Source organism: Podarcis tiliguerta (assembly GCF_965153285.1).
Source record: "Podarcis tiliguerta genome assembly, chromosome: 1".
In the NCBI taxonomy this organism is placed as follows: Eukaryota; Metazoa; Chordata; class Lepidosauria; order Squamata; family Lacertidae; genus Podarcis; species Podarcis tiliguerta.
Window position 1 is genome coordinate 74035936 of NC_139534.1, and position 20626 is coordinate 74056561.

Here is a 20626-nt window from a genome sequence, read left to right on the forward strand (position 1 = left end):
GCTCCCCGCCGCGGGGATTCGAACCGCTGACCTGACGATTGGCAAGTCCAAGGCGCTGAGGTTTTACCCACAGCGCCACCCGTGTCCCATCCGATGAAAATAGGGACATCCTATTATTATTATTATTATTATTATTATTATTATTTATTATTATTTACACCACCCATCTGACTAGGTTACCACAGCCGCTCCAGGCTTTTTGCTGTATTACGGTATATTGTCGGTTTCAGAATCCATTGCACCAGTTATGCCCTGAGTGCTGAAAGGAATTCTGAGCTTGTGTTTTTGTTTATGGATAAAAGGCAGCATACAAATTTAAACAATAATAGGAGGTGGAGCTGTAAAGTGACACCTGTTGCCCTGGAAGATGGTCTTCTTAAGTTTCCCAACTGCAGTAAAACCTACCCAGCATAGCCGCCAGTGCTGAGGGTCCCACCCCTCCACATCCCCTGGGTAGCTGCAAACAGTGGCCAAGCTTTGAGAAAGATCTATTTTAAAATCTATTTAAAAATCCAGCATTACTCGGTTTTATTCCTTACTGATATGTTCCACTGAATGGTTTTTTTAAAAAAATAAATGCATCTGTTTTTTATGGATGGATATCTTGGCTTAGCATATGCAGATTTCCCTCTCTCACTTAATCAGGGCCGGATTTAGGTTTGGTGAAGCCCTAAGCTGCTGAAGGTAATGGGGCCCTTTATATGTCCAGCTGTCTGTCAGCAATATATGCTATATGGTAATTTATGGACCTAATAGGTATCTAAAGCCGTTCGCAGAAAACAAATAGGAGCCTACACAACACAAAACACTGTTGCTGTATGTAGGTTTTATTCTATTTATTTTTTTATCTTACATTTTGGAAATGTACATCGTTTGTTTTTTTCCTTTAATTATTTTGAGGGCCCCCAAGAGAGTGCGGCCCTTTGTTTAGCTTATACGTAAATAAGCTTAGTCGTTTTATTGCGCTGCTGGTGGCTTGTCCACCGGGACAAGAGGCAGCCCGACACGTGCTCCTTATGGTCCGGCATATTCTGAGCCCTCAGCCCTCCTACTAAAAAGAGCTGCTCGGCCGAGGCCGGGCCCTCGCCGACTCCAGGCCCACGCGTGGCTGAGGGCGGGGGCGTTTCTGAAGGAACAAACTATAATGACGGAGGCGGCGGGCATTGTTGAGGTATTCAACCAAGCGACGTGGGGCGGGGCTGTGGAGGGGAGGCCGTTTTGGTGTTTCGTTTTCTTTTACTAATTTCGGGAAAGCGAGAAAGGAAGAGGAGACGCGGGAGGAGTAGCCGGGCACGACTCCCCTCTCTCTCTGAGGACAACAGAGCGGCGAAAGAGGCCCTCAAGGCGGGCAAGCGAGCCGCCGGCGTCGCCGTTGCCATGGCGCCCGTTGCGCGTAGTTGTTGGCGGAGCGGGCCGCGCCGCGGGGACCGCTGGGAGCAGAGCAGGCGCTGCGAGTTTCAAAGCGGCGGCCTCAGGTAGAACGGCCTCTCTCCCGGCGTCGCTGTCCTCGGGGCGGTTGGGGAGGGAGCGTGGCGGCGGCAGCGGCGGCGCTTTGAGGGAGGGAGGTGCGGCCAAAGGCCGGGGGGCCTCGGAGGGATGGAGGGCGGACCGAGCAAGGCCTAGTAGTTGGTCCCTGGGGAGCTGAGGGAACAAAGAGGTTGAGTCCGGAGCTCCCTCAGGTGCGGAAGGCGGTCTTTGAGAAATGCCCGCCGCTCATTCTCACGTTCCTTCCTAGCAGGTCCGTGTCAGCGCCATGCCCACCTCCGTGCCCCCAAGTAGCAGGCGGGGGGCAGCCTATTCCACCCCACCCTCCCCTGCTAGCTCCGACGACGAGGGGGCCGGCAAGTCTTCCTCTTTCTCCCTGATCTCTCCGAGTTTCCACCGAGGTTTCCACCGAGCGAGGCAGGAGGAAGAGGCAACATCAGCTAGCAGGGGATCAGGCATCCCTCAAAGGATTAAACAGCATAGGTAACGTGTCGCCCACCCGTGCTGCAGCTCCTAGGCCCTGCTCAAGTGGCTTTGGATTATTTCGTTGCTCAGTATGTTTACATACAGTAGACCTGCAACTTACACACGTTTCGCTTGTGCACTTTCAGCTGTAGGCGCTTGAGGAAAAATTAGAAAAGGGGCAGCTGCCCGGGGGAAATTTGGCAGTCCCACCTGCTATTGCACCCAATGTGTTTTGACTATATTGATTTTGGCGTTATGCACTATTGTCAAAACATAACCCCCATGTAAGCCACGGGTCTGCTGTACTTATTGCTGTTTCTGTTTAGTCGTTTAGTCGTGTCCGACTCTTCGTGACCCCATGGACCAGAGCACGCCAGGCACTCCTGCCTTCCACATGGTCAGACTCATGTTTGTAGCTTCGAGAACACTGTCCAACCATCTTGTCCTCTGTCGTCCCCTTCTCCTTGTGCCCTCAATCTTTCCCAACATCAGGGTCTTTTCCAGGGAGTCTTCTCTTCTCATGAGGTGGCCAAAGTATTGGAGCCTCAGCTTCACGATCTGTCCTTCCAGTGAGCACTCAGGGCTAATTTCCTTAAGAATGGATGCATTTGATCTTCTTGCAGTTCATGGGACTCTCAAGAGTCTCCTCCAGCACCATAATTCAAAAGCATCAATTCTTCGGCGATCAGCCTTCTTTATGGTCCAGCTCTCACTTCCATACATCACTACTGGGAAAACCATGGCTTTAACTATACGAACCTTTGTTGGCAAGGTGCTGTACTTATTGCTTAATACCAAAGACAGTCCCTGCGTGTTTACTAAACAGCAAATGCAATCTGTGCAGCAATGAAACTGAGATACTACAGTATAATACGGTGCAATATCACATAAAACAACAGTACTGTGCAATAAAGCAATACAAGCCTTTAAATATCTCTGCCTTGAACCCACTGGAATAGCAACTCCTTTTGAACTGTATATCATACCGACATGAAAAGTGTTCTACATGCAGAATTCCCCCAGATTGTGCTTGGCAGACTGGACACATGGGTTGCACAACTAGGGATTTGTGGCACGGCAGGAGCTGGAGGATCTGTGGAGCTGGCTATGATGTAGCCAGGTGTCACCTTCCTGTCCGGGTGGTCAATAGACTACAGGCAAAATCAGACAAGGCACTGGGGCCTTCTGTGTACCTTAATGCATTTTGGACTAGTATTATCTTGTGCTTTGCCTTATAGCATACTGGTCAAAAAACTGATCACTGTGGATTTACATAGATGTTGCATACTACATTCTACATAAAAATACATAATGTATACGATAGTTGTGCTTGAAATTGTTCTTTTAGTGTTAGTGCAGACCTCCCTTGTTATTCATAATAAGGAAAGCAGCCTGAAACAGATGTGGGCTGGGAGAAAGCATGTGTGAGTAGAAGTAGATTTGGATTGCTGAGGCTTAAATTCAAGCCCATGCTTCATCCTGTTCTTATGGACCTCTCATAAAATAAGACAAATGCTTATTACTTTAAAATTGTAAGAAGCAGTAACTGAAAAAGGATTCAGTCTTTACTTCTGAGTAAGGAATATGCACCAATTTTGATGCATTCATGCCCTTCACATTTGACAAACGGTGTATTTGTTTAATACTTTAGCATTCATAACCAGGTGCAAATGTAAAGCTCACTTGAATTTAGGCAAGTTGTGATCTCTCAGCCTAATCAACTTCAGGAGGCTGTTAAGAATTGTAGAACAGCAAAGAAAATACTGTAACGGAAAAATACATATAAATTAAACATGGATAGTTTCGTTTGTTACACTTTTGGTTATACAGTGGTACCTCTGGTTACGTACTTAATTCGTTCCGGAGGTCTGTTCTTAACCAGAAACTGTTCTTAACCTGAAGCACCACTTTAGCTAATGGGGCCTCCCGCTGCTGCCGCACCGCCACCACGTGATTTCTGTTCTCATCCTGAAGCAAAGTTCTTAACCCGAGGTACTATTTCTGGGTTAGCGGAGGCTGTAACCTGAAGCGTATGTAACCTGAAGCGTATGTAACACAAGGTACCACTGTATACCTGTTTGGGCTCTTATTAAGCCACAGAAAGCCTGGGTATTAAAATAATAGCAACAAGACCTCCATTCAAGGCTGGCATGAAGAAATAGTGAACCTGGCATCTTATTTAAACCCCCCCCCCCAACATTTATATACCACTTGATTGTAATGAAACTTGAGTTGACAAAAACAGTAAAAGTATCAGTAAAAATAAATATTTAAAATATTCAAAGAATGATTAAAATCAGCGATAAGATAAAACCAGATTAAAACACCCAGCTAGTATATAGTAATTCTTTCTCTTATCCTCCCTCTAAAAAACCCTGTAGGAAATATTGCTAAAGATATCTGAGTGTTCCTGGTCTAAGTTCCATTACATATTAACACCATACCCCTAAGCATATTTGCTCAGAAGTAACCTCAGGGAAAGATGGACTAAGAGGTTTTAAAATTTAAAAATGCTATGAGACACCAGTGCCTCATTTTTTCCTATTTAAAAACTAAGCTAAAATAGTAAATATTTGTTTAACTCTTCTAGTATATTGGTATTAGAAAGTCTGTCAAAATGAATCTTTGTCCGGGCATTAGTGAGAGTATTCTATTTTGTATGGCATGTTTATATCAGAGGTAATAGCTTTGATCTTCGACACAGAATAGCTTTGATCTTGAACATGTTTCTCATACTTCTGAAATATTGGTTCAGTGTACAGTGTATGTTAAATGGGTAATACAATATGTTGCTGATTTGTAGACCTCATTAAGTAGTTTGTCTGGTTGACTAATTACTAAATAAATTAGATTTGAAAAATAAATTCATAAATTGTGACTCTTTTAGAAAACACAGGAATATGAATACACTAGCTATTTCAAAAAGAGCCCAGTGACTTTCAGTAACATTTTGATGTTGAAACCTTGCCAAGCAATGCTATATTATGTAGACATAGCCCACCTTGCTATGTCACAAAGCCCCCAGTTAGTACGTTATAGCTCAGATAATCCTGAGTATTGTATGTGTGTGTAGCTTGTCACATAAAACTGAATTTAGTTATTTAAGAACTATATTCATAAATTGAAAGTCTTTATATGTGAGATTATACCATAAATGTAATTATTTAATGATATCTGATTCCCACCTATCCCCTTAATGGTTAATTATCTGGTTTAGTGAACAGGTTGCAGTCCTGAAATGCATTTTTCTGTGCTGCCTTTGATAGGCTTTCCTCACTGTGCCTACCAGTGTCAAATAGCTTCTTGGGTTCAAGCTACACCTTAACAACTATGCAAGTCAATTTCGGTCTCTTTGTATAAGTGAAATGAGGCTCTGTGATTACAAGTTTCAACAGAGGAATATAGTTCCCTTCTTACTGCTCAAGTTGTTCTTCAGCTGCTTTTCTCCCCTTGGGGAGAGGATTTTAAACAGAAACACAGCAGAGAGGATTAATCAGTGTCTTTCTTCCCATTTTGCTCCTCCCCAGCCTCTAATTGTGGCCTTTAATATAAAAGTCAAGAGACGAGTTGCATTTCCATACTGTATTTTACTTTGGTTTTATGGTTTTATTTTGTACTTTAATATTATTGTATGCCATTTAGAGAGTTTTGCTAATGTGCATTATAAACATGCTTTTAACTAAGTATAATATTGATACAGTTGTTAAAATAATGTTAAACTGTACACTCTAGATGGTGCTGCCTTTAATAATGGTTTGGAAACTGTAGTTAGTACAAGTTCGGAATGTGGTATTTAGATTATTAACTAAGACTTCATGTTATGATACTTGTAGGCAAGTATTAATCAGGTTGTATTGTTTACTGGTCCATATCTGGGCCCAGTTTTTGGTACTGGTCTTGACTTTTGAAGCTCTTCACAACTTAGGATCAGGATCAGACTGATTGAAAACTATATTGTCTTCATGTGGACTGTTTACTTGTGCTTTAAGATCTTCAGTAGATGGTATTATGCCAGTGTCCAGCTGTCTGAGGCATAGTGATGGCTATCAGGAGATGGCCTTCTTTGTACTGGGTCCATAATCTAATGGTCTCCTCAAAGAAGCTCACCTAGTGCCTACTTCTTTGTCGTTTCAGCATGAGGCCAAAGTCCTTTTATTTTTCTAAATCTTCTAGTCAAAACCATAGTCCTTCAGATGTTTTTACCTTTTAATTCTACTGTTTTTCCACTGCTGGAATACTTTGTCGGTTAACTGTTTTTGTGTTTTTAAATATAAACTTTCAGACATTTTTATTGAAGGACATTATAAAAGTATCTTAAATATCATTCTTTGGTCCTTGTACTTCAATGAATTTTAAAAGTAGTTTGTCAGTTTTAGGAATTGCTTCCAAGCATACTGTACAAAAGAGGAAGATGTACATAATAAGACATCTTTGATACCATTAGAAAATGGCATTCCCATAAAACACTGTCTAATTTTATACCTGTCACTTCACAGTGCAGACCATTTTAAAGATACAAAAAGGAAAAATCGGCCAATTGTGGAAGAAAATCTCTCGCCATGGGAAGAGTGGTTCCTTTCCAAAGAGAAAGAGTTACGTGCTCGACTACAAGAACGAGCTATGAAGGTGAATACTTAATATAATTTACATTTGACAGCAGATTGCCAGACACCAAAATGTACATTTCCCTTATTATTTGCGAAAAACAGATTTGGATGATTTATATTGCTCCATATATTGCTAACTGAAGCCATTCACTGGGTGTCACCACTGTCACATGCTGACAGCTTCTAGGAGCCACAGCTGAGAACTGATTGCGGGGTGGGGTGGATGGGGACCAATGATGGACAAACTACTCAGAAAAAGCACGACATGTCTCCCACCAGAGATACTACTGTTAAAGACAACTTTGGCCCTTTATACATGAAGAAATGCCTCCAGCCCCATCGTTCCCCCTGTGGAATGCCCTCCCAACAGATGTCAAGGAAATAAAAAACTATCTGACTTTTAAAAGACACCTGAAGGCAGCCCTGTATGGAGAAGGGCTGTTTGATGTTTTACTGTGCTTGATATTTTAATTTATTGGAAGCTTCCCAGAGTGGCTGGGGCAAACCAGTCAGATGGGTGGAATAATAATAAAAATAATAATAACAGTAGTAGTAGTAGTAATGTTTTGTTGTTGTTATTATAGGAGGTGAATCAGGAAAAGGAGAAAAGGAGGGAAAAACAGGAACGCGAAATTAAAAAAAAGCTGGCTGAAGAGAAGCACAAAGAATGGGTCCAGAAAAAAAATGAAGAGGTGAAAAGGGTGAAGAATTCCATTGCTTTTTTCTTAAATAATGTCTTACATTTTTCACATAGCCAGTTATTTCCTTTTTATATGTACTTGGCCTGGTGTAGGAATAACATAAATTACCAAGCTATCATAAACACTGTTGGATTTCATGCTAATACAGATATTTTCCCCACTTTTTTTCATAGTTCAACAGGAATGAATCACTTACTTAGTCTCCAGGGGTCTCTGCTTAAAGCTTGACACCTATAATGTCAGTGACAGTAATTAATACGAGTTTATTAAATGGCAGAATATCTGAGCAATCCTACAAATGTCTATTCAAAAGAAAGTTCCATTAAACAGTGCTAATTTCCAAGACTGGGTTGAGGACTGTAGCCTTAGTATTCTTCTAGCTATTTTTAATATCAGTAGGCACATCAGTCCTATTCCATTCTGTCCACTTTCAGCATGGAAGCAGACTTAAGTCTACTCCATCCTGTTTCTATACAGAAAACAAAACTACTCATAGGGTGGTCCAGGGGCTGCCTCTGAGTCTGTTTTCAATTTTAAAGGTAATTCCAAGTAGGGAAGCCATTATTTATACAGTCTCCCTGAGAGTGATGGCATGTCATAAATTCTGATGACTCCCAGTTTTGCCATTTGCAGTGCACAACAGCAGGAGAGGATGCTCATGTTCCAGATGCTATTCAGGTGGCTGGAATTACCATTAAAAAATGAAAATAGACTCGGAAGCAGCCCTCAAACCCATCTTGTTGTGGAACCTGTAGGAATGTTGATTCCAAAGTGGACTCCAAATCCAGTCTGCTTATTGGTCCAGGTGGTTCACATCAGGTGAGTCTGCTTCACAACCAGTTTGTCGATTCCACCCCATATCTCCTTTTGAATAATGAAAAGTTATATTAGACTGGTATTGTGTCTGGTTGTGATTCAGAGTAGTCTTACTGTAGATATTCAAAACAGATTAAAAGCATATTGGTTTTGAGAATATGTATGCTAATACTAAATAGTCACCAGGTCACAAACCTTATTTTAGTGCATACTTTATTCTATAGATATGCAGAGCTAAAGGAACATTTGTCCTTTCAGTCCACCACTTCCTCAACATATGCAAGAACAAAAAGGTTTTGGCAAAGCATTATTTAAATAAATTATAAGCTTGCCCTTGAAGCAAAGTGTGGTAGTTTGAGACTAGAATCAATTAGACTGACCAAGTGAAAAATGTTAACTCTTACAGGGTAAAGTCCAGGGTAAAAAAATTAGTTCAGTTTGAAAGTGGATGAGCTTATGTTAATATACTCTTTACATGTTGTATTTTATCTTGGTGGCTAGCCGTTTCAGGCAACATTGTGTGGAAATGTGGGATATACATTTAAATAAATCAGTAATGATACCTATAGCAGCACAAGTACAGAAATGTTTGTAAAGAAGCACCTTTTGCATAGGTGCACCAATTTTATTGCTTCCTAAGCTGCCATCACCAGCTCACAGAGGAGGTTGACAGTGATGTGGGAAGTAACCACTGCTCATTCAGGGTTGCATGTGGTACTCCTTTACAATGATTCACTAGTGGCATGTGATTGGACCATGCTACATCAGATCCCAGCAGATCGGCATACCAGTTGTTGGAAACCACAGGAGGGGAGGTTGCTCTTATGCTCTGGTCCTGCTTGTGGGCTTCCCATGGGCATCTGGTTGGCAACTGTGATAACAGGATACTGCACTAGATATATTTTCCCACAGACTCTTCATATGTTCTTACATGTACTTACTAGTATCATAGAACAGTGACATCTGTTTAAACCATTGTAGTATAAACACTTCAAGCCCTGATTTAATTATTGTCAAGTTGGAGAAGCTGATACTAGCAGATGAGGTGTACAGTGCATGTTCAAACAGGGAAGGACAGTTGAATGAATTAGAATTTCCTCATGACATAGAATGGCATCTGAATAAATGCCAAGCAAAATGGTTAGCAGGATTATAGAAAAGGGATAATGACAAAGGTATTTGGTTTATGCATTGCTTCAAATCACATTAGAGGGTGGGGTAAGTTTTGTAAAGGTTTTTCTTAAGAGAAGAATCTTAATACGCTCTGCTCACCCTTGAATATCTTGGCCCAAACTACATTTATAATATAACCACCTCTCTGAGAACTCAGAGTAGTGTACATGGTGTCATCCCTCTCCAGCATTGCTTGTGCATCAATTGGCTAGTGTAATGGTTCTAGGGGTTGCTCGTGCATAAGCCGGTGCTTATCTCCCCGGCTGGGTGCAAACACCTGGCTGGGTTGCCAAAGTGAACCTTTTCTGTCCGGACAGCCACTCACCCGTGGCTGACTCAATCGCTGGCAGAATCCGTCAGTGGGCGTTTCTTAAACTTCTTCCAGCAAAGAAGCTCTTTGACGCCTAGTCTCCTCCTACTCTCTCTGCGCGAAAGCCTTCTGCGCAAGGAGGGCGTGGGCAACGGAGGACCCCTACTCCCCCCGCTGGTCCCAGGCAAGGAGTCATGGGACCGCCTCGCCGCTTCCCCCTTCTCCACTGGTGCTACGCTGATTCTCTTCCCCAGAAGATGGGCTGCTTCTCCCGATCCCTGGACACTCTGGAATCCCTCTGGCTTTTGCTCTCTCCCTCCGGCACTGATGGCAGTTCCCTGACAGCTAGGTTGACAGCTATTGACTCAATGTATCTTGGGGAGGTTCAAGGCTGAATCTGTGACTTAGCAGTTGAAGTCCCACACTCCAGCCACTACACCAAACTTACTCTTCTTTTCATTTTGTATAAAGGACACTAGTAGGCACAGGAAAATAAATGAAAGCGTTCTTAGTGCAGTGTTGAAATTCTTTAAAACAGTAATGTGTAAGTCAATGGAATCATTACTGTTTTATTAATCTGATCTTTTTTATTTTCCTTATTTATTAAATTTCTATACCACCCTTCAAGAATCACAGGGTGTTTACAATATAAAAATACATGCAATAATAATAACAAACTAGCCTGGTATATGTATGCATTGCTGCTGTTTGCAAGTACCACTGTTTGCAGTAATGAATGTTTGTAAAGGGTAGAAGGTATTGTCAAGGTATTGATTATCCATCTATTCCTTTTAAGTTTTTGATTGAAATAAAATTGAAAAGGGGTATGCCTGCAAGCTTCATTTGTTTGTATTATCTCTAATGTTCTTGGGTGGAGTAGTGGGAACTGAAGTCTTTCATCCTAAGAATAACTGGTATTTTTAGAATTAATTTGATAGAACTCTGTGATTGTCAGTGGCATTAAAGTGTATATAAACTCATCAGTAATTTAAAAAATAGATCATATCACTAATGAAGACAAGATCAAAGCATTTTTTCTGAGAAGCAGACTGAAAACACACATGTATTTTGAAGTGTAGACATGACAAATATGTGGCTTTCTAGCTCTTTTTATCAGGACCAAAAACTCACTGAGGTAATGGACTGTCTATACAAATCGTATTTTTCTCTTAACTAATAAATTGTGGAACAAATAAAACTTTAAACAACATTTAATATGATATTAATCATAGAAACAAATAGGCAGAATTGAACCAGGGTCTCCATGCCAATAACTCTGAAACAAGCCTGAGCAGTGGGAAGAACTTGATTTAGGGCCTGACACACCCTTTTATGTTCCAGCCTGTGTTCTGGGTTCCCCTTGGCTAATCCGGGCATAAGGCCCTTTTCCAAGAAAATGTGAAGCCAAGCAATCTAGGCGGTCTCTTTCATGAAGCATGAGTACATTGGCAAATACTTATTTCACAAACCAGTTTATTAATTTACAGGGAACATAAAAACTCACAGCATAAAAAAAAATTGCTTACACTTTTATTGTAGATTGTCAAAGGCAGCTAGAGCTTTCCGTTATTTAACTGGTCCTTTTGTTTATAGTGTCCAGCGGTTGCTGCATGGAGTTATCTGTAGCTGTCCATGCTTGGCCTAGCTGCAGGTAACTCATCTCTTCATTTGGATAACCATCTACAAACTGGTCATATCTCTTTCACTGTATAAAAACAACACAAAACACACACAAAGAAACCACCAACTTGAGTAATCATATCAAGACTTTCATACCACCTGTGCAACATTCATGTGAATCAGTAGAGTCAGTACAATGGGAAAACACAGTGTTTCCAGATACCAGGGGCTATTCACATTTGAGCTGAATGCTGCAAGAAGAATGACAGAAGGGACCTATCTGGACCAGTGAATTACCTTAATCTGGGTTTTACCACTTCAGTAGGTCAGGATGCCCATAAATACTTAGTGTACAAGAAGAAAAAATCTGCAAATAGAAAACAAGGATATGAGGGGAAAGGGTTCTAGTCTAGTCATCTTTTTGTAGGAGTTGTTATTACTGCTCTCTCTTATATGTTTTCTATTATTATCTACAGGAAAAACGGGAAAGGGAACTTAAGCTCAGCAAAGAGATGGCAGAAAAAGCAGCCAAAGAACTTGAGAGAGCACAATCAAAGGAAAAGTCGCGAGAGATGTATCAGGAATGGCTAAAGAAAAAGAAAATGGAAGAAGGTCAAAAGAAGAAGGAAGAGAAGGTAACTTTTATCCCAGTTTTTCATTTGAAGAGATGCTGATCTGGTTTTGGTTTGTCTTAGAGGTGTAACCCACACATAGTTCTCATCTGGAATGAGTTCCCGTTTTGAGGATTTTTCTTATCCTCTACTTTGCAGCTTGGCTTACTTGATGAATTTATCTGTATAGCTTTGTTGATTAAGTTAATCTTGGAATCATAGAGAAATTTATAGCATACTGCATGTGCAATATTGTAATTGAGATGTCTTTCAGAGGGATTAATGGGTGATGAAGATGTATGCTAACGTGAGGAGTAATCAGTTTTTGTTGCAGAAAAGAGACTGGGGTACAGTGAAGCTTGTGAACGTTGCAGTGTTATCAAAGTTTATTAAATGCACACTTCATTTTCTAGCTCCCCTTCATGGTATAACTGTTATTCACAGCTACATAAGAATCACAGGATTTCTAAAAGAATTGTGTTTTTGTTCAACTGGCGTCAGTTTGTAGATTTTACAGATATACGGATATACCATTCTCTGAAAGTTGTATTTTTAAACCAACAACATATCTTGTTGGACTGATATTGTGAGGAAACTGAAACATGTTACTCCATAACAATAGTAATAACAAAATTTATATAGTGTTTTTTGATTGTTCACAGCCTTCCACCCATGTGTCATGTCGGTAATCTGGACGCAATGCAAGGGTTTGGTTTTGACCTTTAAGGTCCTTCACGGCTTAGGACCAGGCTAGCTGAAGGACTGCCCTTTTCCACATGTACTTACCTGGACCCTGAGATCTTCCAACATCCTTCTCCAAGTGCGCCCACTGAGTGAGGTGTGGCAGGTGGCTATGGGAGAGGGAACCTAGTTGGTGGTAGCACCCTAGATGTGGGATGTTCTACCCAGAGAGGCTCACCTGGCACTTGGTTTATTCTCATTTTGGCACCAGGTGAAAATCTTTTTTTTTATTTTCCCAAGCCTTTTAAATCTCTTTTGGCATTAAGGTGTTTTAACTCGACAACTCATTTCTTTAAGCTGTATTTATACTTCTAGTATCTTATTACTGAATTTTAAATTGATTTCTTTCTCAATTTATGCCTCCCCGAGAACTTTGTTATAGGGTGTCCTCTAAATACTGTAAATAAACTCTTCTTTAAGGTAGGTCAGTAACATCTCCATATTACAGATTGTAGGACTTAAATAATAGTGTTCACCTGGTGAATTCATTGCTGAGATTACATTTGAATTAGGGAGAGGATGCTTCACTACACTGTGTCCTGATAGTACATTGGTGGCCTTGTTTTGTAAATCATGAAAACGTACATGAAACTTTTGAAACACCAAATGCATAAACCAGCCAAAATTAGAGACTTTAAAATCTTGTTTATGTCAGTGTTGGAATTAGAACACGAGTTTAAATCTTTCAAATTCAAATCAGTAGGATTTACAGGTGCTTAACTATAATTGGATTGTACCCAGAGTAATTGGTTACAGTGGTGAGGTAATACATCTGGAAGAAGACAGTTGTATTAAGACATTTTGGCATTCTTGGCTCTTTTCCTTTTGTAGGAGAAGGAAAAACAACGGGAAGCTGAACTACAGGAGAAAAAAGAAAAATCAGAGCAGATGTTCAAAGAATGGCTGCAAAATTCCAAAACTAAGCCCCGCCAAGCATCAGCTGGCTGTGCCTCTGCAGATGAGAAAGATACTGGTTTGTATCTGTACTAGACAGACTAATACAGTCTTCATAACTTGTGTAGCAGGAGCAGTTTTCTGATACTTTTACTATTTATTTTTGAATATTTTGTTTTAAATGTTCATCTGCTAGAATTCCTTAGCCATAGATGTGGATACAGACAGGCCACAAACAGTAGATGTTGCCGCACATAAAGGAATGTGTATATTTGGTCCCATTCCACACCCCAAATAACTTAAGATTATATCATTGGAAATCTACTTTTGAAAGCATTCATTTTGGTCAGTAGAGTTCAGTAAAATATACTGGCACATACATTCTTGTTCTTTGCAGTGCCTATTCTTCCATGAATGCTCTTCTATTCATACATTTATTAAATGTCTAATCTGCCTTTATACTGACTAGCATCTTCCAGAGTTGATGGCAGCCTCCTCAATTAGAGAAGACTCCTTGCTGCAGAAGTTTAAGCTAAACTTGTGAGCATTTGATAGAAGCCATGCAGTGCTGAGGGGAGCAAAAAGCAGTTCCATAGTTTCTTTGCACTCATTTTTCCTCTTCACATGAGTAATGACTGAAGGGGGCTAAAGATTATGGTTTCTGCCTGCACCTAAAACATTGGTCCTTATTGTCAAACCTTTCAAGGCAAATGTAGCCACCACCTTTGAGACAGGCTCAGAAGTTTGGACCTCAGCTCATGATAGGCCTATTGAAGGTTTTACCAATGAAGAAAATTGGCCTCTCTCATATCGGCCCAGAGCTAAATTTTGTGCAGTGTAGAAGTTGTCTTTGGGTAGATATCCTGAGTCAAGTTATGAAGGCTTATGCCCTTTTGAAATCAGTTGGCCTGACACCATGTGCATGACTCCAGCCTGCCTACCCACCCTTGATCCTATTTTCAATAAAATAGGATCAGCCAGAAAAGCATATTTGTTGTTTCTGGCCTTATTTTTTTTTTCTAGAAAAAAATAAGCATACTTGTCATTTAAACAACATTTCTTTCATAGTTATTTGCCAAATGTGTTGCACTTATAAAAATGTTAACCTAAACTATTTGCTGGGAGAGGCTGCTATTCCTTTTGAACACTAAACAGCACACCAGACACAAAACCAGTTGCTGTTTTGCTTTGGTTTGATTATAGATAGTGGTGCATACTTCTTTCATGCTTTGTCTTGGGACATTGTTACAGTACTTGCAGACAGCTGCTGTCACTTGTCTAAGTAATTTATTAAAAATATTCTTCCCAGTTTTGTTCACAGTAGAGAACATATTCCAGACTTTGTTTTGACCACTCCAATGAAATGTATTTACATTTCTTTCCAGACAAATAGGATTGTTATGGCAAAGGCACCACATTCCTGCTGCCATAATTTAGGTATAGCCCATGCAGCACGCTCTCCTTCTTTGATAAACAGTGATAAAAATTAAGCAATGATGAAAATAAACTGACCTTTAACATTGGCATTTTGGGTAGCAAATTCAGTACTCTCACACTGGTGAATGGAAGGAAATTGACAGAAGAGGAGTTTTACGTCTCTTCCTGTGCCCCTGAAATTGTCTCTGGAGGGTTGGAGCATGACATAGATCGCTTGGGGAGGGAGGTCACCTAAAATTGGGCAATGCACCTTGCTCAAACCAAGCTGTACTCACACGTGATGCCTCCACCCAGTTTTGTGTGACTCCCCCCTGCTCCCACTGGCAGCCTCCTGTGCCTCATGCCACTCTGTTTAGGAAAGTTTCCTTACCCTCCAGGGAGTGATGACAGCAAAGTTCCCTTCCATGAACTTTCTTAAATTCATGGGATATCAGGATCCGAGACACTGTTCATTATACTGCTGAGATCTACAGAGTGGAAGTATATTTGTGTATTTATTGTCCTGTAAATTGCCCAGGGATGTGTTAAAGACATCCTTAAAGGCTATTGTAAGGTATCGTGAGATCTCAGTTGATCTTTCAGGTGAAGAAAGTTAAATAGGATACAATATAGGCCAGCTGATCCCTTATTTGTTACAGACTATAAAATTGTATATAAAGTATAAGCTCTGAAAGTGAAAATAAATCCTGATTCATTGAATGTAGGAAAGGAACTATGCAGACTATAACTGCTGGAAGGATTTGTAGTCTTAGGTAGATGGTACATTTAAAAAACCCAAAAAAACTTTTGTGTAAAATTTCATTAAAGTGGCAGAGTTCTTGGGCAGAACAATCATAAGCTGGTGATGGGGGGATGCTGTGCAGAGATATGGCTTATTTATTTATATCTATTTTGCATTTCAATGACACTAATGAAAGAAGAAATAAGCCAACTCTGCAGATAGCGTTCTTTCTCACTTTGGGTGGAGGTGTCAAGAGACAATGGAACTTTAGACAGCTCCAAGGTCTCCCTGATACAATGCTGACATCTCTCCCTGTGTCTGGTTCTGCTGTGCTTGGAGAACCACTTTCAGTAAAGCAGTAGTCGAGCTTTCCACTCCTGCACATAGCAAAGCTCTGCCTGCACAACTCCCTCTTTGCCTGTAGAGAGGTGGATCTACAGCATCTTCCAGCCCCTCGGCTGCCCTCCCATGAAGCATAGAATGATCCCTGAATCTTAACTTAGAATGACTAACCCTGCAGTCTTGTCTACTCAGAGGCTAGCCTTTCTTTGTTCAATGGGTTTTGTTCATAGGTAAGTGTGTAGGATTGCACCCTAAGAAACAATGTTATTGCTAATAGTTTAGATTGAAACACTGTGCTTCTTTAAACATTCCAGGCTATCCAGAACGAAGTACATATCCAGCTCCAGCCTTTTACAATCCAGTCCCTTGGAAACCAGTTCATGTGCCTCCTCCCAAGGAAGAAAAGTATGTTTCAATGAAGAAAAATAAGAGGCCTAAATCCAGTCACACATATAGACCTTCTATGCCTTTTCATAAATCCAAAAGCAGTCTTTATATTGGGTCATTGTGCAGAATCCAGAGATAGTTCAGGGCTCATTGTTTTTATTTTAACTTGGCCTTATAGTGTAATTTATGATGTATTACTGACAACATTTTGTGAACAGCTATCCTTAATTGTAGGCAAATGTTTTTGATTTTCTTGTTAAAATAAGGCACGCAGGACAAAATCAGTGTCATTTTAATGTATTATGTGTAATGCATTGTGAGCCATATTTTAAACAATAAAAAGTAATTATTTTCAACCTTTCCCTAATATTCTTCTACTTTAGGTACTGTATTTGCAGATGCAACTAGTGCTCCTGTGCTTAGCATTGAGATTGTTGTTTAGAAGTTTATAGTAATGTCAGAGTAAGAAGGAATATCTTTTCTAAGAGTAAGATTTTGGATTTAAGCTCATTTGGGCCTGTTAACAGCTGTGGGACTATGTGTGCTTTAATCTAACTGTACTTATGTAACCAGTTTGCAGAGTGTGACGTCAAGGAACCTTCTGATACCACTTCTGTTAAATGATTTGTGAAATGCTCCCCTTTGCTCTACTATAACCTGCTATGGAATAATCAAACAGTATTTATTTTATGTAGCACTGTTGTAGCTTTCCAGAGTGTACTACATTTTCTGCTCCTCTTGGCTCTTTTCTGGTGGATTTTAAATACTAACTACTTCTTTGTGGATTTTTAATAAGTAAATAGTGGTTTAAAAAAGGTAAAGGACCCCTGACAATTAAATGACTCTAGGGTTGCGACGCTCATCTCGCTTTTGTGGCCAAGGGAACCAACGTTTGTCCGCAGACAGTTTTTCCAGGTCATGTGGCCAGCATGACTAAGCCACTTCTGGCGAAACCAGAGCAGCACACGGAAACGCTGTTTACCTTCCCACCGGAGTGGTACCTATTTATCTACTTGCACTTTGACGTGCTTTCAAACTGCTAGGTTGGCAGGAGCTGGGACTGAGCAACAGGAGCTCACCCTGTCGCGGGGATTCGAACCACCAACCTTCTGATCGGCAATCCCTAGGCTCTGTGGTTTAACCCACAGTGCCACCCATGTGTGGCTTATTTAACAGTTTTGAATACGTCCTCCTTAGTGCAGTGTTTTGACAAGCATTTTTTAAAAAAAATTCTTTACTTTAAATATAAAAGTAAAGAATTTTTTTAAAAAAATGCTTATCACAATAATATAACAAAAACAATTACTAGAAAATGCAATTAGTATTCTTTCTGACTCTTTTTGGCTGCTATTTCTGTAACTATGGTGCTACCTAGCCTCCTGTATATTGCGAACTATATTCCAGTCAGATTTAATATTCTTATTCAGGCTAAACCCCTCTCCCAAGTGGCTTGTATCTTGTTGCATCTTTTAGAACCATAATCTGTTGTCTGTTAATTAACAACAAAAGTGTCTTCCCCAAAACTTTAAAAAGTGGTTAAAACATCTGTAGGCTTATTTAGTTGTTACTGTACAGATTGTTACTGCTCATTCAATCCTAAATGCAGAAAAAGCAAGCCATTTCATTAGAATCTGTTCTAAACAAATAACGAGGCCCGGAGATTTTGGGTGGAATTCAGCATTGTGCTGAGGAGATCATTGCCAGCACAAGTATTTCAGCTTGCCAGATGGGAACAATCTCCTCTTGCTACCTGCACTGTTCTGGGGTTTCTCTTGACCCCCCTAAGCAGATAGGGGGATAACACATATGGATGAGAGGATGGCATGTCTCTTGCACTAGCAGAACTTACTGTGCTGGCTTCCACTAGCTCTACAATTTAGTTGAATCTGGTGCATTAGCTCTTCTGTTCCTTTAAATGTGAGATGATAATCTGCCTGTAATGCCTTCTTATTCCTTTTAACACTGGGATGGGGAGCCTTAGGCCTGGGGGCTAAATATGACCCTTCATGCCTCTGTCTGGTCCTCAGATTCACCCAAGCAACTGCCCTGATCAGCCCTGTTATGCACCATCAAGCACTTTTGCTTGGTAGGAGTGCGTCTTTCAATGCTTCTTGCCTACCTGGTTGGAGGATAACAAGGGATAGGTGGGTGTGAAGAATAGTAGCCTCCTGTACAAGGGTAAAATTCACATTTATTGCTCTGTCCACTTTTGCCTCCATCCCATGCACCACTGGCATTTGACTCCCAGAAGGGAATGTAGCCATACATTTCTGCAATTTTGATCCATTTCTTATTTTGATTCATTTGTGTGTAATAAAAGGGGGGGGGGAGAGAAAGATTTTCCAGAAAGCAAAGTTTATAAACATCTAAATCTTTTTACCAACTAGTATATTTTTTATGTTTTCACAGTTGTTATTGTAGTACTGTGTTTTTATGTTGTAGTTTGCTTGTTATTTTTTCCATAAATGCAAAATTTATAGATCTCTAAAAGTAGAAAAACTAAAGAACTAGAATATTTGTAAAATATAGTCAGAGTAACCATTTTAAAAACGACAGAATAATTTCATGCAACTTCACAAAATTACCTCTATTTAAAAAACTAACTAACAATATAAATCATTTTCTCATTTATTTTGTAAGTAGTCATTTCAAAGAATATAAAGTTTCATAACTCAGCTACAAATAATAATAATAATAATAATAATAATAATAATAATAATAATAATTTATTATTTATACCCCACCCATCTGGCTGGGCTTCCCCAGCCACTCTGGGCGGCTTCCAAAAAAATATTAAAATACTATAATACATCAAACATTAAAAGCTTCCCTAAACAATTTGCAATTTGCAATTATGAATATATAATCCATACTATAAGCATCAAAATTAATGCTTTAAATTTAAACATGACTTTTTTTACATTTATTATTTCATTTCATTGTCTTCTGCAGTTCATATAGCTCTGATTCGGCAACCCACCAAATAAGCAGTTCACAAGTTCTAATGCTTGTTTTCCAAGAAAGATGAGTCATAAAGAATTCTTAAATCATAGTCCTGGGTCTACTCCAGCTTGGAGGGAGGCCTAGGCAAAATGCCTTTTCATGGGCGTCCCCCCTCTCAGTCAGCCCTGGCAAGCTTACCTGGCAATGGGCAGCAGTACGTACTTCAAAGTGTGATCAGCAATTAGGTCAACCTGACATTTAATGCTTACAACAAAACATTGCTTTCAGGAATTATTGAAAACACTTAACTAGTATTGTTTGGAGCACCAGGTCAGAAATCTTTTTGGAGGTGGGTGGCAAGGGGCTGGGACTGACAGGGCATTTTCAAGAAGGGACCCTGATAGAGTGCTGGGGCCCTGGCATACTTTCCATGCTTTACTCCATTTCACTGACTTTCAAATCGCTATTGAAATGATAGTCTTCCACAAATATCTGCATAAGGAATACTGTATTTTCAAGATCATGGAGACAGAAGATAACTGCTAAACAAGTAGCTGTGTAATCTCTTATTTGTATCATGCCAGTATTCAGAGAAAGGCTTCTGTTTGGGTAGTGTTTGGCTGCCTTTTAGGGATTAGTTTAAATGACTGTTGAAAGCTTATTTTTAGTATGTATATTAAGCAGGGATCACTGCACTGGTTCTTGTAGCTCATTGTTTACCTGGTCTTTGTAATTGCAGAGTTTCAGTCTCAACCAAAGTTCGTCTGTTTGGGAACGATGAAGACGCGCATCGGACATAAGGCTGTTAGTCACTAACTCCTCTGCTTCCCACAGCATAGCATGCATCAAATAAAAAGAAGGCATAGCACAGCATTACAGTGAGTGGTAGCATTGATGGGGATGTGTAGACATAGGGTACTGTATATAGAGAGCGGTTTACATTATTTTTCTGATAAGTAGATTCAATAAAAACCTGGTCTTCGCCTCACATTGCTCACTCCCTGTGGCTCATATGCCACGAACGTCTCCCTCGTCTCTTTGCTGATGCTCCTGAGCCAAGGAGAAGGCAAAGTAATTGTGTTGTGTGATTAAGCAGTATCACATAATATACCTCATAAAATATCCATGTACTTGCCTTATGTGGTGATTGTTCTGGACGCATTTTCTGCTATGCATAAAGTGGAATTTTCCATTCTCTTAAAAGTTCTGTTTAGATCAATCAAAAACTCACAGGGGTGCAGGCATGTGGCAAGCTCTACAATACCCTAAAAAGAAGGGCAGCTTGCATTCAAATGCTACTATTGGTGTCGAAGGTCCTTTCCTGAAATCCTTTCTTAGTTATATTATCACACTATTTTTGCTGTAAATGCACA

At 40.2% G+C, this 20626-nt stretch overlaps 1 protein-coding gene across 12 annotated transcripts; it reads left to right on the forward strand.

Moving 5' to 3' along the window:
- The first annotated feature begins 1053 nt into the window (after positions 1–1053).
- On the forward strand, positions 1054–20126 carry CCDC34 (coiled-coil domain containing 34). Of its 12 annotated transcripts, none has more exons than XM_083439794.1 (8): positions 1060–1171; positions 1736–1968; positions 6447–6576; positions 7142–7258; positions 11654–11812; positions 13361–13502; positions 16238–16328; positions 19993–20126. In XM_083439794.1, the coding sequence occupies exons 1-8, from the start codon at positions 1145–1147 to the stop codon at positions 20051–20053; spliced, it is 960 nt and encodes a 319-aa protein (XP_083295920.1). In that variant the 5' UTR covers positions 1060–1144; the 3' UTR covers positions 20054–20126. The 12 variants fall into 12 exon arrangements, with proteins under 12 accessions (XP_083295910.1, XP_083295915.1, XP_083295920.1 ...); XM_083439795.1 differs by having other exon boundaries at positions 1064–1171; positions 7142–7249; XM_083439785.1 differs by lacking the exon at positions 1060–1171 and adding an exon at positions 1333–1475.
- The last annotated feature ends 500 nt before the right edge of the window (positions 20127–20626 follow it).

Coding starts and splice junctions, on each gene's coding strand:
- CCDC34 (XM_083439784.1), top strand. CDS start 1,145: ATGACGGAGGCGGCGGGCATTGTTGAG. Junction 1,969..6,446: donor CAAAGGATTAAACAGCATAG/GTAACGTGTCGC, acceptor GTCACTTCACAG/TGCAGACCATTTTAAAGATA. Junction 7,259..11,653: donor AAAATGAAGAGGTGAAAAGG/GTGAAGAATTCC, acceptor TATTATCTACAG/GAAAAACGGGAAAGGGAACT.